This window comes from Trachurus japonicus, chromosome 11, assembly GCF_045865225.1.
Source record: "Trachurus japonicus isolate A0001 chromosome 11, Traja_1.0".
Lineage (NCBI taxonomy): Eukaryota > Metazoa > Chordata > Actinopteri > Carangiformes > Carangidae > Trachurus > Trachurus japonicus.
Window position 1 is genome coordinate 21,380,626 of NC_140917.1, and position 14,685 is coordinate 21,395,310.

The 14,685-nt window shown below is 44.5% G+C and overlaps 1 protein-coding gene across 6 annotated transcripts in view; it reads right to left on the reverse strand.

Moving 5' to 3' along the window:
• Positions 1-9,294, reverse strand: part of kcnq4 (potassium voltage-gated channel, KQT-like subfamily, member 4) — a 46,988-nt gene extending 37,694 nt beyond the window's left edge. For 5 of the 6 annotated variants that reach the window (XM_085791690.1, XM_085791689.1, XM_085791688.1 and 2 more), the window contains exon 1: positions 8,334-8,887. In XM_085791690.1, the coding sequence (XP_085647816.1) occupies positions 8,334-8,635 (302 nt within the window). In that variant the 5' untranslated portion in view covers positions 8,636-8,887. Of the gene's footprint in view, positions 1-8,333 lie in introns of all 6 variants that reach the window. The other variant, XM_085791685.1, reaches the window with a different exon arrangement.
• Between the last annotated feature and the right edge of the window lie 5,391 nt (positions 9,295-14,685).

Sequence of the window (14,685 nt, forward strand, 5' to 3'; positions counted from 1 at the left end):
AGAAAGTCCCTCACCTACAGCATTTTGTTTAAGTGAATGACAGCTACAAGAAAATAACACGACAATTTGTCAGCTTCTTGCAGCTCCTGTGGTATGTCTACTTGAGGAGACTCACCACCACTGCAGAAACTGCAGATGCTATATATTTCACAGATGTAATAATAAGATATAAAGTAGAAGGGAGCTGGGAGGCTGCCTCTGGATTTTCCTGGCTGTGAAAGCAGATCTGGAGTGTTTAGAGGGTCTTGACTAGTCAAAATAAACTCTTGGCATTTCCCTCAGACCCTCCCAGCCAAATGCCACAGTATTTCTGGACTGCCTCAGTGACAATATCATTACATAAACACAGATTACTGCAGATTAAGGGGTGTCAACACCCCTCATGATCACCTATCTGCATTGTCTGTGGCTCAAGGTCTCTTCTCTCTCTCTCTATCTATCTGTGTGACTGTGAGTGTGTGTGCGCATGTTTGCATGTATACTGCGTTTCACCTTCAGCCTTTTTGCATGTTCTGCACTGCTCAGTAACCAAACATCTGTAGTTTGCTTTCCCCTGATGACAATGGTGTTTGTTTGGATATATGTGTTTGTGTGTGTGTGTGCAGCACTCGGCGTGTGTGTGTGTGTGTGTGTGCATGACCCTTGCCTGGGTGAAAGTGAGCACAGAGAGCAGGGCTGTATATTGGGGGGGAAACCTGATTCCTGGTCAGCCGTCACAGGACAGACAGTCCCCTCCCCAGGGACAAACATTTTGCCCCGAAAGGAGAAATTAATACAGCAACTAACCTCGACTCTCTCCTCTCTCCAGCCCACTGCCGCTCTCCGTATCTCTCCCTCCATGCACACACAAATCACTTGTCCTGTTACAAGTCATTGCTTCCTTTTGAAGGACGATAAAGCCTTCAAAGGATAACACCTCGGAAACAGAAGTGTTTTCTTTATTCCTGACATCTCCCACCGCCCGCACCCCCTCATTTGCTTGGAAGAAACAACCGTTTAGTCCAAGACAAGAAGCATCTGCCCTGCTGAAGTGCCCTTGAGCAAGACACTAGATCTCTACCAGCTGGGGCCATTGGCTGATGTTGTCGTAGAGGACAAACAAAAAGAGAAATTTCCAACAGGAATCGATAGAGTATCAAATTATCATCATCCCTAGCAACCACAATCAACCACCGTCCTCCTCCTTCCTTCTTCTTTTGCTTGTCCTCTGTGTCGCACTGTGGTGTAAGCAGGCCACTCGATTAAAAAATAAAGCCAGAGCATGGCAGGCAAGGATGTTAAAACAGACAGACATCAGGACACAGGACATAAGTCACTCAGACAGACAATGGTGAACACGGGCCAGGTGTACAAGTAGAGCAGGGAAGACCTCAAGAGTTTAAAAAAGGTCAAGTTAAGGTTAGGATTTTCCCCCCAGATGCCTACTGGACATATTTCCATCAGGGAAAAATTGATAAATGGAAAGAAAGAACTGTTTATTTATCATCTAACTATTCATTCATTATTTCATTTAAGTATTCTATTCCCTTTAATAAAACCAAACATCAACGACAGTTTTAGTATTTATTATTAAGGATCTTTGATATTTCGACAGTTTTTGGTGTGTGCAGCCTTTAAAACTTTGTCTTCTATCAGATGAACGATGAACTGTTGCCCTCTCAGGAAGCACAGATGCATCCGCTCAAGACATCTTGACCAAAATTACCTTGTGTCTGTCAAAACTGTGTCTTTAAAATCTCAAGAACGCTGCACCAATCCAGTTACTCTGGCCTTAATCTCATTAGCAGCTCGACTGGATGTTGGTTCCTCCTTCAGTCAAATCAAAGCCAATGCCCAGGATGCTCTACCAGAAGCATTACTGAGGCTGCACTGGTGGTGAGTCGACAGTCAACTCTGAACACTGGAGATCCTGCATAAATACATAACGGATTATATAAACTAGACTAGACCACAGTGTCAAATTATTTTCCTATATATACATTTTGTGAATTACGTAAATACAGACAAAATGTGATATTGTAATTTTCCAGACTTTCCAAACTTCCTGACTCATATTTGTGAAGATGAAACAGGAAAATGTTTCCAATGTCTCCAAAATAAATACAATTATTAATCAATAGTTCATAATTACCAACTTATCAATTAACTAATTCTTTCAGACTTATTAACTTGTAACTAAAGGGTATGCAACCATTAAAATTTTTGTCTATGTTTTAGTGTTTTTCTTTCACATAGATGACAGCCCTCCCAAGAAAGAAGACGACCAGTCAGGACTGTATGAATGAAAGGGGGGAAGACTTAAAGAGGCAGCCAGGGAGGGGAAGTCAATCACACAGGGTGGCACAGCAAATGAGATATGATATTCCCACCGAGGAGGAAAGGGAAGGAGTGAATGATGGAGTGAGAGTGAGGGAAGAGCGAAGGCATTTGGGCCGTTAAGGATTCTTAATGGAGCAGAATTTACACAACCTGCTGAGGTGAACAGATAAAAAAAAAAACAGCAGCGGTAAATGAACAACAAGCGTCCAATCTGCAGTCCTGAGCAGGTTCAAACACGCACAAAGTGCCGAGTGGCTTTCTCCCGTCACCATTTTACGGTGCCACTTCTCCCCTCCACTCCACTCTTCTTTCTCTGTTACTTAGTCATCAATAAAAACGCATTCATGTGCTGAGTAAAAAAGCAAACAGAACAAAACATAAAGCTATTTTCTGACATTGCTCTGATCATTAATAATAAAAAAGGTCCAACACCAAACACATCAGTGGGTTTTTTGGTAGGGGGGGGGGGTGCTAGAAGGAGGGGTGGGGGTGGCAATTTTAGTGGATTTTGTGTCGCATGGTTGAAAACCTGGAAAAAGCAGGACTGTTTTCCCCGACCCAAGCAGATTAGCTTGCTCAATGTGGAGACGGGAGGGAGGGAAAACTGCAAGAACAGACAGATAGAGGGAATGTATTCAATCAACAAGCTGTCTGAGCTAAATGACTTTAATAATGTCAGAGAGGCAATTCAACTTTAATGAAAAGCTTGCAAAGTGAATTCTGTGTACAGCACAAAAGATGTGTGAAGAATTAACCGTCACCATATAGATATCTCAAAGGCCGTTTGAGCAAACCACCACCATCTGTGGAGAGGTTATGGAGAGCACGACGCTGCCAGTCCTGTTGTGGGTATCTCCCTCCGCATCTATAAATAAGGCGGCTTTAGGATCGCTCAGGCTTTCATAAACAGACACCATCACTGGTGCTTGTGCTCATAAAAGGTGAAGGTGAAGCAATTCCCACACGCCATGGAGACTGAAGGGTGGATGTGATATGAAGATATATCGGGGGATACGTACTTTGGAAATTTGTTAAGCTTTTGCTCCAGATCAAAGATAGAGAGAGAGAGAGAGAAAGATGTGAGTGTCGAGGGCCGTTCATTTCCTTAAAAGCATAAACAATGCATTATTTAAAGTTTAGATGAGAATAGATTTACGAGCGCTTCAGTGTTTTCTCTTGCATTCAGTTATTACAGAGTAAGGTGTGCTGGTTAAAGATTACATCTTAAAGGAAGTGATATAATAAAGTAGAAGGTGAAATAGAGTTTTTGGTTTGTATTGTGGTTAACACTTATCAGATCTTCCCTTCATGGTCAACTGGTCCAACACTTCCTGTTTGTTTTTTTCAGTAGATCGTCTCAGCATCAGTTAACGCAGCATGTGCACGAAGATGAAATGCATTTTCTTACAAGTGGCACAGCCCAACGGGGGCAAAGAAGGAAGTCGGGTGGGGTTATTACAGAAAGACAACAGAACATTTGACTTTCACGTGTACGGCTGTGCGTTGTTTCCTGTTCGAAATAAACAGTCAGCTTTTTTTTAACCACAGCTGCAAACTGTAGCCAAACTTTCACCTCCTGTTTTGAACTGTAACCATCACAACAAAGGCTCACAAATCTAACAAAAGAGTCGGCTTAATGATGTAACGATTTATCTTTCAATAGACGACTATGACTTTCATCATCCAACTGTTACAGTTACAGTTACTGTGACAGTTACTCCCTCTGACAGGAGAGCTCACTGTGATGTGTAAAATGCATGTTTTCTTCTAACTTGAGCGGGGACCTATGAACATGATGACACATGATATTCTCAAGTACAAATCTGCTAAATTGTCAATTAGCCTGTTAGCACGGAGTTCCTCATAAAACAACTACTTTTCAAGATTTCTCTCACGACCCTGCTCGTACAGATGATACTGCTCAAGCTCAAGTCTAAAGACCCCACATTAGTCCTGTGTATAATTATGCCCTACATCTCTGCTGCACCTCTGTGAGACATCAATAATACATGACCGTTATATTTTCACCCTCCTTAGAGCCAATCAATCACTCTGGCTGGTCAGTGCCGGGTCTTGACTCTTTTTCCTGTAAATCCACGTGCGCTATTACTGTATGTTCAGGATGGAGTCCAGAGGAATGCTGCGGACTAAGATGGAGTTTGGCCGCCAAAGCCAACATCAAGACATCACACGGCTTCTTGGATTTCCAACTGTGCTGGTATTAGTTGGCAATGTGCAGCATGACCTGATCAGAGGCTGGTGGCCTGGTCTGGAGGACCGTGGCCCCGGAGCAGGACCTCCTGCTGGGATGAATTACTATGGGTGCGACAGGCGGCCTCATGTGATAGTCTATATGTGGCGCTGCCTATGGCGAGAGACAGTAAGGGGTCAAAGGTGAGGGGAAACACTGAAATCAATCCTTCTGAATGTTGTTGGGCATCCGCAAGTTTACACACAGACTCTGTACATGCATGGACACACAGAAGTAACAGCATTAGCAGTAGAGCTGAAATAATGGGTCAGTCAAGGATATGGAAATTTAATCTACAAATATTTGATGATCTATCGTCCACTTCAATCCACATTGAAGCCAATATTCCCATTATTGTCTGGTTCTTTCCTCTGCTTTATATGATACATTTAATATCTTTGGGTTTTAAACTGCTCAGACAGTTTGAAAAACATCCCAGTGTCTAGAAGATAGTGATAGGAAATAATCATATTACACTTTTTTTTTTTTCCCTGGCTTTTTTTAAAATCCAAATAAGTAATCCATCAGATTAATGAATAATTTTTAAAAAAATGCAGCAGCCCTAACCAGAGCTTCTCACAAGTACACACAGATATTCTTTATATTCAATGTTGCCACATGCACAGCTGAACAGTACAATGGAGTTACTGTACGTGTCTGAACTCTGAAACTCTCACAAACTTACTTGCTGTGCCGCTGGTGTTTTTATAAATGTTAGTGGATTTAAAGAGCTCAGACAAGCAGGACAACCCTCCAGCTGACATTGTACCTTTACTGCGAGTGAAAAACAGCAAAGGGATTCAAAGGTCACAAAGAGGTCTATATGTTTTTACTGTGACTGAGTGAAGGGCCCATACCGAGACATGAGGCACTTCACATTTCAAATGGTCCATGCATCATTTGAACCAGAGCCTCAGCGAGTGCAAGAACCTGCTGTGTGTCCAAGCAACCGAACAGGTTGGTAGGCAAAGGAATTTTTTTTTGTAGCCGAAGCGTTTCCGGGAACACGGTTGTCTCTTTTAATAAGTTTCTGTGTTCCCTACTTCCTTTGTAATGTGGGCAAAACAAGGCAGTTGAGTTCATTTAACTTAGGCCAGGAGAGAGGAGAGGAGAGGAGAGGAGAGGAGGGAAGAGGAGAGGAGGAGAGGGAAGAGAGGAAAGATAAGGAGAGGAGAGGAGAGGAGAGGAGAGAGAGGAAAGTCGAGGAGAGGAGAGGAGAGGAGAGGAGAGGAGAGGAGAGGAGAGGAGAGGAGAGGAGAGGAGAGGAGAGGAGAGGAGAGGAGAGGAGAGGAGAGGAGAGGAGAGGAGAGGAGAGGAAAGTCGAGGAGAGTCGAGGAGGGGAGAGGAGAGGAGAGGAGAGGAGAGGAGAGAAGAGAAGAGAAGAGAAGAGAAGAGAAGAGAAGAGAAGAGAAGAGAAGAGAAGAGAAGAGAAGAGAAGAGAAGAGAGGAGAGGAGAGGAGAGCGCTGGTTCTGAATTAGCATACAGCTGTAACACTTACAGGAGAGGAGAGTGTCTGAGGTCTCTGTCTCGTGCAGAGGAGTCGGCTGACATACAGATGTGAAACTTGTTACGATAAGGTAACCTGAACCGCTAAAAAGACAGGATGCTAAAACAGCCCGAGACCTTTATCTAACAGAGAAATCTGTCTCGGCGAGGGTGCATCTTATGTGCAGCTGTGACAGCAATGAGGAGGGTTGAGGAGTGTGGCGGGACTTAAGTGGGTGCCTGTGGAGAGATATTAGAGTGAGGAGCCACCTCACCCCTCTTCCATACACACTCCAACACACACCTGCAAAGGCAGGCTCTCCAGAAGCAACGCATCTGTTCCAGCATCCGTTACAATGCACGACTAATTAAAGGATCTAGGGAAGTTAGCGCAGCGCCCTACACAGCAGTGTATGCCGCAATTTAATTACAATAGATCAACGGCGCCTTAATTGAGCTTTGCCGTACGATAAATTTGCCTCGCACATGGTTCAGCTCTCAGCATGGTGAGTGCTGCACATGTAATTAATGAATACAAATGCACAGCTGAGGGTGATAGGATATCATGGGAGCGATGCCCTCAGGAAAACATATGTGCACTCAACATATTGCATGTGAAAGTGCAGGGATTTCTAAAAAAATATATTTCTGTACTTAGTCTGAGCGACATTAAACAGGCCATTACAGAGGCAGCTCACTTCCAAAGTCAGTCCACCTCTGTCTTTGAGGCCGTGGCATCTGAAACATGATCTGGGCACCTCCGAGCGCCTGCCCTGGCTCCCTGTCAGAGAAATAACAACAGTGGCAGAGCTGCCATCCACGCCGACACCCAGTAAAGTCAAGGAGAATGTCACCAGCAAACCCACCCGGAAAAGGCCATTGCTCTTAATGAGGAACACTTTGTGTGGAGGCGGGACGTGTTGTTTTGTGTGTGCAGGCTCTTGGGAATAAAAAAAAAAGGAGGAAAAGAAAGTAAGAAGTGAAAGATGTGGAGTTCAGGTTGTGCACATTCACTGATGTGGCAGTATATGAAGTGAACACGCATGAGAGTCATGGCCCTGCAGCGGGATTTCCCTCTGCTATAAACACATGATGGCATTGGCAGGGGGACAGCTGTACTTGTCTAAACAACGACACAGAAAGCACGGCCCGGTCCAAGGAGCCTCCACACATAATGCTCTGTGTCCACCATGTGCCAGACGCACACACTGCTGGAAGACAGCTGCTGATGCACAGCTGTCTGGAGCTTCACTTATAAAGAGACGGAGACAGACCTCAACATATACTGAGTGAACTTTGGCTTTTAGTCAGAACTAATCTTGGCATTTTTCCTGTTTAGACATTTAAAAGTTTGAATAAAAACTCTCAAGTGGATACAAATTCAAACAAATGACAAATAAGTGCAGTTTGGTTTTATGTCAGGTTTAAATGGGCACTGTGCGTTTCACATGTTAGTCCTGGTCTGTTGGTTTGTCAGTGAGAAGCAGGCACAGCCACCAGTCAGCTCATCCTTTTCCAGTGTTTACATGGTGTATACATTATAGAGCATATGGCACAGAGGTACTTTAAAACCCTGACAGGATACTTTCTATACAGTGTGGGAGTTGCTTCAGTTTGAGATGTATGTTTGTTCAGTGTGTTTAATTGGTGAAATTTAACCCCCCAGTTTGATTCGCTCTCATGTACTCAGCATAAAGTCAAAAGTTTTTAACAACGCCTATTACAGTGACAACTCTGAATCTGCTCCCTGTCATTGCAAATGTGCTGCACTTCATGTTATTAAACTCATTAGTCAAGCATGTCAACTTATGGAAAGACAGAAACTTGCTGCAGAGTAATTCAATGAAAAAAAATACAACAATCAGCAGGTTTCAAAAATGTTTACAGGGGACTTTGAATGGATTTGGGTAGATTAAATTTATTATGGAAGGTCCTACTGATGATTTAATCAGACAAAGACAAGGGGAAATTGAACACTGGACCCCGTGTTGAGATGATGTATGGCATATGACAGTGCTAATTGCCGCATAAGCAACTCTGCTTGGTTAATTGGAAAATTCATCAAACGACTGTTGGCGTGCACTGATAAAAACACCTGATTGGTGGAAACGTAATGGAGTTTTTACATCGTAGCATGTGGCTTCATTCACTAACTTTATGAGACTTTTAAAAAGTAATGTTTACAATTCAAACTACTGAAGAAAAAGCACGTGGAGGGTTGGATTTGGGCAAACGCGCATGAAATAGACAATATAATGAAAGGGATGGTGAACTTACATGAAAGCATGGTAGATGAATGCCCATCCTCTCGGTCTCTCCAGCACGTTGTACAGGCAGTTTTGCAACTTTCTGTAGCGCTTGCTCGAGGCGGAGGAGTTGGCCCGGGGTCCCGGCGGCCCGGGCAGCGGGGTGCCCAGCAGACCGGTCCGGTGAGACGGGTGTCCGCGCTCCGGGGTGGACGGCTCGCTCCTCTCCGTGTGCACAGCGGTGAGAGCCACGAACTCGACCCGCCTCTCGTCGTTGGGAGCCGGTGGCGCCAGCATTCTGATGCCGCCGTTGTTGGACGGACTTCCTAACATCTTCAGGCTAACTCTACATAAGATTTGATAACTCTTTCCCTCAACGGATCGTCCGCAGGAGCGCAAAGCAAAGTTTAGACCAAGTCATAGTCCGGTGAAGTGGACAGAAAGTAGTCTACCGATCAAAACACACGCGTAAATATCATCCCTGCGAGATCACAGCATGTGACTTGGTTCGTTAAGATGTTAAAAAGTTATCTGCAGATCAAGTCCCGGTCGCAAAGGAAAAGATGCACAAGACTTGGACAAGTGCGTCGCGCTGAAACGTCAGCGATCATTGTTAAGAGTCAGATGAGAGACGTAAACAGCGGGGTGCACAGACGGAGCTACGCGCGCACCAACTCCAAGAGAAATGTGAAAGTGAGCTGCGGAGGACCTGCCATCACTTTGCAGGAATCACAGCAGCACAGCCGAGCCCCAGCCAGGCAAACCACCAACCTATCCCTGCCGTGAATACACTTTAGACATGCAAATTAAAGCACAAAGCAAACAAATTGTTGTCATCTAAACCGGCCTCACGACTCGAAATTGTTTCGTTAAGTTGGTCTGAGCTGCGCCTCTGTAGTTTTAACTGGCGGACTGAGCCTCTCCACAGCTGCTAACATCAGGCTGCCCTAACCTCCTTGTGCGTCTCTCTCTCTGGTCCAGCGCTCCTCCGCCCCGGCAGGCAGGCGGGGTGCAGCGCGCAGGGGAGATGAAGACCATCAGTGTGATGTCAAGAATCGCAGACGAGCAAACTCCAAAAGTGCGTGGAAAGGCCGCATGATTATCTGAATCAGCCAGGTATTTTGCAAACGCTTGCAAAGATAGAAACCTCCTTCCTTCCTTCCTCACCGGCTGAGTTGACGTGGAGGAGCAGGAGCGCTGGTGAGAGGCGAAGACTCCGGGATGGACGCAGTGACGGGGGGAGGGGAGGGGGTGCAGACCGGACAGTGACTCCTATTTTCTTTGCAACTTGCTGCTTATGCATAAGAGCCTAAATGCTGCATAATGACTAGTTATCTTGTCAGCATCAAAGTGTCCCATGCATAGTGCTCTGTTAGATTTTAGGTTATTATTAAACACTTTCTGGTTGCAACAAAAGTTTCACTTTGTCTTTCCTCTAAATGAAAATGTCACTTGTGTTTATTGTGGGAGGGGGCTTGAATCCATGGCTACAGGAGTTTGGGACAGCAGAGACAGGTGCTGGGGGACACAGCGACTCTCTCCGCCACCTCAGAGAGTTTCTAAATCTATGACTCTGACACACACCCATAGGCTTGTGGTTATGACACAAATACTGGGGTTATGGAGCACAGCGCCCTGTAGAGACATCACCTGTCGGAGGGGCCTCAGAGGAATGCAACGAGGTGGTCCCCAAACTCCTGCTGGCCTCATTGTGTCATCTGATCAACGAAAAGTAAAAGTAACATCAGCAAAAGTCGAGATCATTCACGGTGAGCTGATTTAGCTCTGAAACACCAAGTCAAGTGTAAACTTGGTGTAAATGCAGGTTAAATTCCTTATTCCTGAAAGAGAAAAGAGACTTTCCGTCTTCTTATTATGAAGTTTTTCCAAAACAAACAATGAATCTGCTCTTTTTCTCCAGTAATACCATATCACTCACACCTCTGACACATACTTAACTACATTCCTGTAAAAGTAGTCTTGGATAAAATGTTTATGATTGGCTCCATCAGACAGAGAAGCTGATCGTGAACCTCAGACGTGTTTGGTATTGTGTAAGTTTTATGGCGCTGGGTTAACAACAGCAGAGGGAAGGTTACTCAGACTTACTGCGTTTGTGGCTGCTGCAGTTTATGGAACAAGCAGGACCGCAGACTGACATGTGGGAATGCCACAAATCTAGATGTTATTCCCAAGACGCACGACCATTACGTAACTGAACATTGGTGATCCTTGATGGATTTAAGGTCAGCTATGAGATAATCTGCTAATGTTTTCAATGACTGCTGTCCTATTATGAATTTTAACCTTATATTTGTGTGTGTGTGTGTGTGTGTGTGTGTGTGTGTGTGTGTGTGTGTGTGTGTGTGTGAAAACTTCAGTGATCTTTGAGAATCAGATTAGTAATTGCAAAATGAAAGAATCAACTGAGAGCTGTGTTTAGTAGCGTTGTGTCTGACATGTAAGGTCAAATATTACGGATTGCATACAGATTATGTTTTTAATTATTGTCTAATATTTAACAAAAAGTATACTGGTGTTGCTGTTTGTGTGGGGCCCAGTTTCTCAATGCTACATTTGATCAGAAATGCCAAATAAATTTGACCTTTTTATTTTCAGAAATGCTATTTTAAAGGTTTGTTTCTGTTTATAACAGTGAGGTATCAAAAAATATTGGTTTGCAGTAAGTATTGCACTGTTAGTATGAAGTTGAGTTGAGAATCACACAGATATTTCTATTTGATTTATAAATAAAACCCTTTAACTTGATTTAATTTTAATTTAGAGGGCAAAGGGGTTTTAAAAGGAGTGAAGGTGAAACTACCACTCCCCCACACGTCTTTGCAGAGGTGTAACAAGTATTTCCGCCTTCTTAAAATAGCAATATACTGTAATGTAAATGACTGAGATGGAGGATAAGGGCATCTAATTTGGGAGCAGTTGAGTCTTGTGGATTGTAAACAGCCCATGATGAAAGAGGAAGAAGAAGAAGAGGGGTATGACCTACACATCTACACCAACGACATCCTGTAATGGGAATCTCCCACTACAACCTTCTCTCTGTTTAGCGTGCTCTCTCCGTTCCTCCTCCTCTTCCTCCTCTCATCTCTCCTCCTCTCCGTCTCTCAGCGGTCCAAACCAGGCCACAGAGGAAGAAGGTGTCGACGGACAGGCCGGCCCTGCTCTTACCCTCAGGGGCTTTACATCAAAGTTTCCCAGAGGCAAAAACTCCCGCTCCCCCTCTTTCTATTACAGTACCAGCTCTGCTCCAGTGTTACTTTCATCCAGTAATCAACACTTGGAGCTGGGCAGAGTATCCAACATGGCCTCTGGGCTAAAGGCTGCCGTGTGACAACACACAACAGCTGAGCAAGGTCAGACTGTAAAATGTGAGTGCGGAGCGGATGGTTCAATGCACAAATGTACGCCACCAGGCCATCAGGAAGAGCTCACACACACTCGTCGTATAAACAGATTTGGTGGCACTCAGCAACAACTCTTTACGCGGGTGGAATTACAGGCGGGGATGACCCGGAGCGGACTGCAGGGGCCCGGTGTTAGGAGGCGGCTGTTGTGTTCCCTTCAAGCCCACCTCTCTGGGCTCTGTTGTGTTTTTTTTTCACTGCACTCTTCACTCCAGGCATTCACTCACGCCCCACAGAGCCCGCTGAGCTCCGGGAGTCGACAGCCACTCAGGGAATCTATGTGGGAACTTAAAAATACTCACATCAGCAATTGTTCGCTACACATAGCACAGTGCAAACCCCCACCAACCTTTTATTTCCGCTGCGCACTTGGACGTTTACTTACACCACTTAATGGCTTTCCCAGACCACACTGTTGTTTTTGCCTTTGTTTAATCTCTTCTCTCGTCTTCCTTTCTTTAACACAGATTTTCTTAATGGAAAACTTCAGAGGGACCTCCCTTCTTCAGAGAGGAGGAGGGTGGAGGGGAGCAGGGGGCCAGATGAATTGTTGATACAGTGTCTGTTGGGTTAATGTTGTGATAAGTGTGGCCATAGTCTTCGTAGAGATGAAATGACCTTGCTTCAAACAGCGCTGTGTTGGGAGGAAGCACACTCGCCGAGCAACACACTCCAACCATCACGTAGATGCGGTCAACTGATTCTGTGTTAATCAATTGGACAGTCTGCCTCGCAGCAACACAAGTGTCAGCCACGACATGCAGTGACTCAGGAGAGCAGTCAGGAAATTACAGCAGTTTGGGCAGAGACCGCTCTCTGTAGCCCATTCATGACCAGTCAAAAGATCCTTTGTAGCGTTTTGCCACTCTTCGAACTTTTACAGAAGTGACTGAGCGTGTTTCTCCAATGACTGTGTGGCATTCACTGACAACCAGAGGGAGAGGGGTTGGGGGGGACGACAGAGTAGACACGACTTCACTTCCATCAGGCAAAAACAACCCTGAAAACGTACAACACTGAGCTATAAAAAGACTGAACAAATGCACAAAAGCAGCAGTATTGAAAACTTGTATAACCTGGCTGGTTTTAAAAAATAAAACATGATTGATAGGCCGCATCGAAAATCTCGGTTTCCTCACTGAATTCTTGAAAGTTACTCCTCTGTATGTGAAGCCAAAAGAAAGAACAGGAAGTTCATGAATATGAAACAGCTGAGAGCAGAAAGTGCTACAGTTAACATGTTTCTGAAGGTCTCATACCACAGGGGTGAGGGATCCTTTAACTGACACAACGTTTCTCAGTTGTCCTGAATTAACCTGGGCCACTCAGACAGGAGTACGTTTCTTCTTCATAGATTAATTACTATAATGCATCTGTCTGAGAAAAGAGACCTGGCCTAATAAATATTTGAGCCCTTTTATCTCACTATCTGATTATGTCCACACTCTAAATCAAGCTTTTCTCCACAAACTATGCAATACCCTTACAAGCAATCTTTTAGGCTTTTGGATACAATTTGAATGTTTTTTAGATTGATTAAGATCCATGTTTGTTTGTTTTTGTTGGGTTTTTTTGTTGTTGTTGTTGGGGGGGGGGGGTCTTTTGCTGACCCTGCACTCTGCGCTTCCTGAAAAAGGGGGAGTAGTAAGAAATTCTTACTATGTGGACTATTGGACTGTCACATTATTCTTACACAACACTGAAATGCCAGGACCTGGGAAAAGCTTGTATTATGGTTTGATGGTGATTAAAACAAACTCTCCCGACACCGAGCAAAAGACAGAAAAAGGGGATCAAACGCAACCCCCCCATCTAAGTGAACATCCACTCCTGTTATGGGGTTTGTTGCTAACTTGTTGAGGCCAACTGGTGTTGTGGCCCAATCACAAGGTCCAGGCCGCAGCCAAGGCAGTCGGCCCCACTTCATCTGGCCGAGGCTGCCTTGATCTGACCAGACGGGCCAGCCAAGAAAAATACCACCAGACAATCCTATTCACGCTTGACTTAAGCTCAAACATTCTCACAATCCTTGTTCCTCTTATTAGAAAGAGCCGAGCATGAGTCTGCACTCATTAATGCAGTTATTGTTTGGCGATTAAGTCGATTAAGAAAGGGCCCTACGGTTGCGTAATGTTTACGTGTGGCTGTGACTACCATGCTTTACCCAGACAACTGTGTTGTGAGCAGTCACTGCGGGTGTGTGCGTGTGTATGAGGGATTCTTTTTTTTTTTAACACAGCTTGATGTGAAAGCACTTCAAAGGGATACTTCCAACTTTTGAACTTTGACTCAATGCTGACGCCAGGCCAAATGTGACCTTTTACTTGGGGCAAAGCGGGACATTATGAGCATCATGCATCTCCCTGCTACCCAATTTTCACTTCCACCATAATTACTTCTCTTCCTTTTAAGATTTAGGTCGGATAAGGAATGCAGTCTGATCTCGCAGGAGCTGAGCAGTCTCCAGCCAAATAACTCGTGACTCTATTGTTAACTGCTTGCCCTTTGTGGCACATGAAGCTTTTCCAGCACGCGAGGGGGGCAGCAGAAGTAAGATTAGTGGCGTTCATATAGCCTGGTTTGTGTGCAGCGTGGGTAAATATTGATTACGCATTTTTGCAAAACAATTGTGGTGCTGTGCACTTTGGATACGTCTGTACTCCTTAAACAATGCCCCCTGGTGAAACATTGTACACCTGTGTTTGGCAATACATCAGGTGCCCTAGTTTATCAGTGACATTTATTAGACCAGTGCTGCCCTCCTGTGGCCATTTGGGAAAATAACACTTAACTCACACCAAGGATTGCACAGCTGAATCCACCAGTATTTCTTGTGCCCATAACTAAAGTGATCCTGATAAACATTTAAAATACTTCTTGCTCTATAATATTGGTTCCGCTTCATACTAATGATAAAGTTACAATAAACGCAACACAAGCAACGGTGTTTTAGGCTCT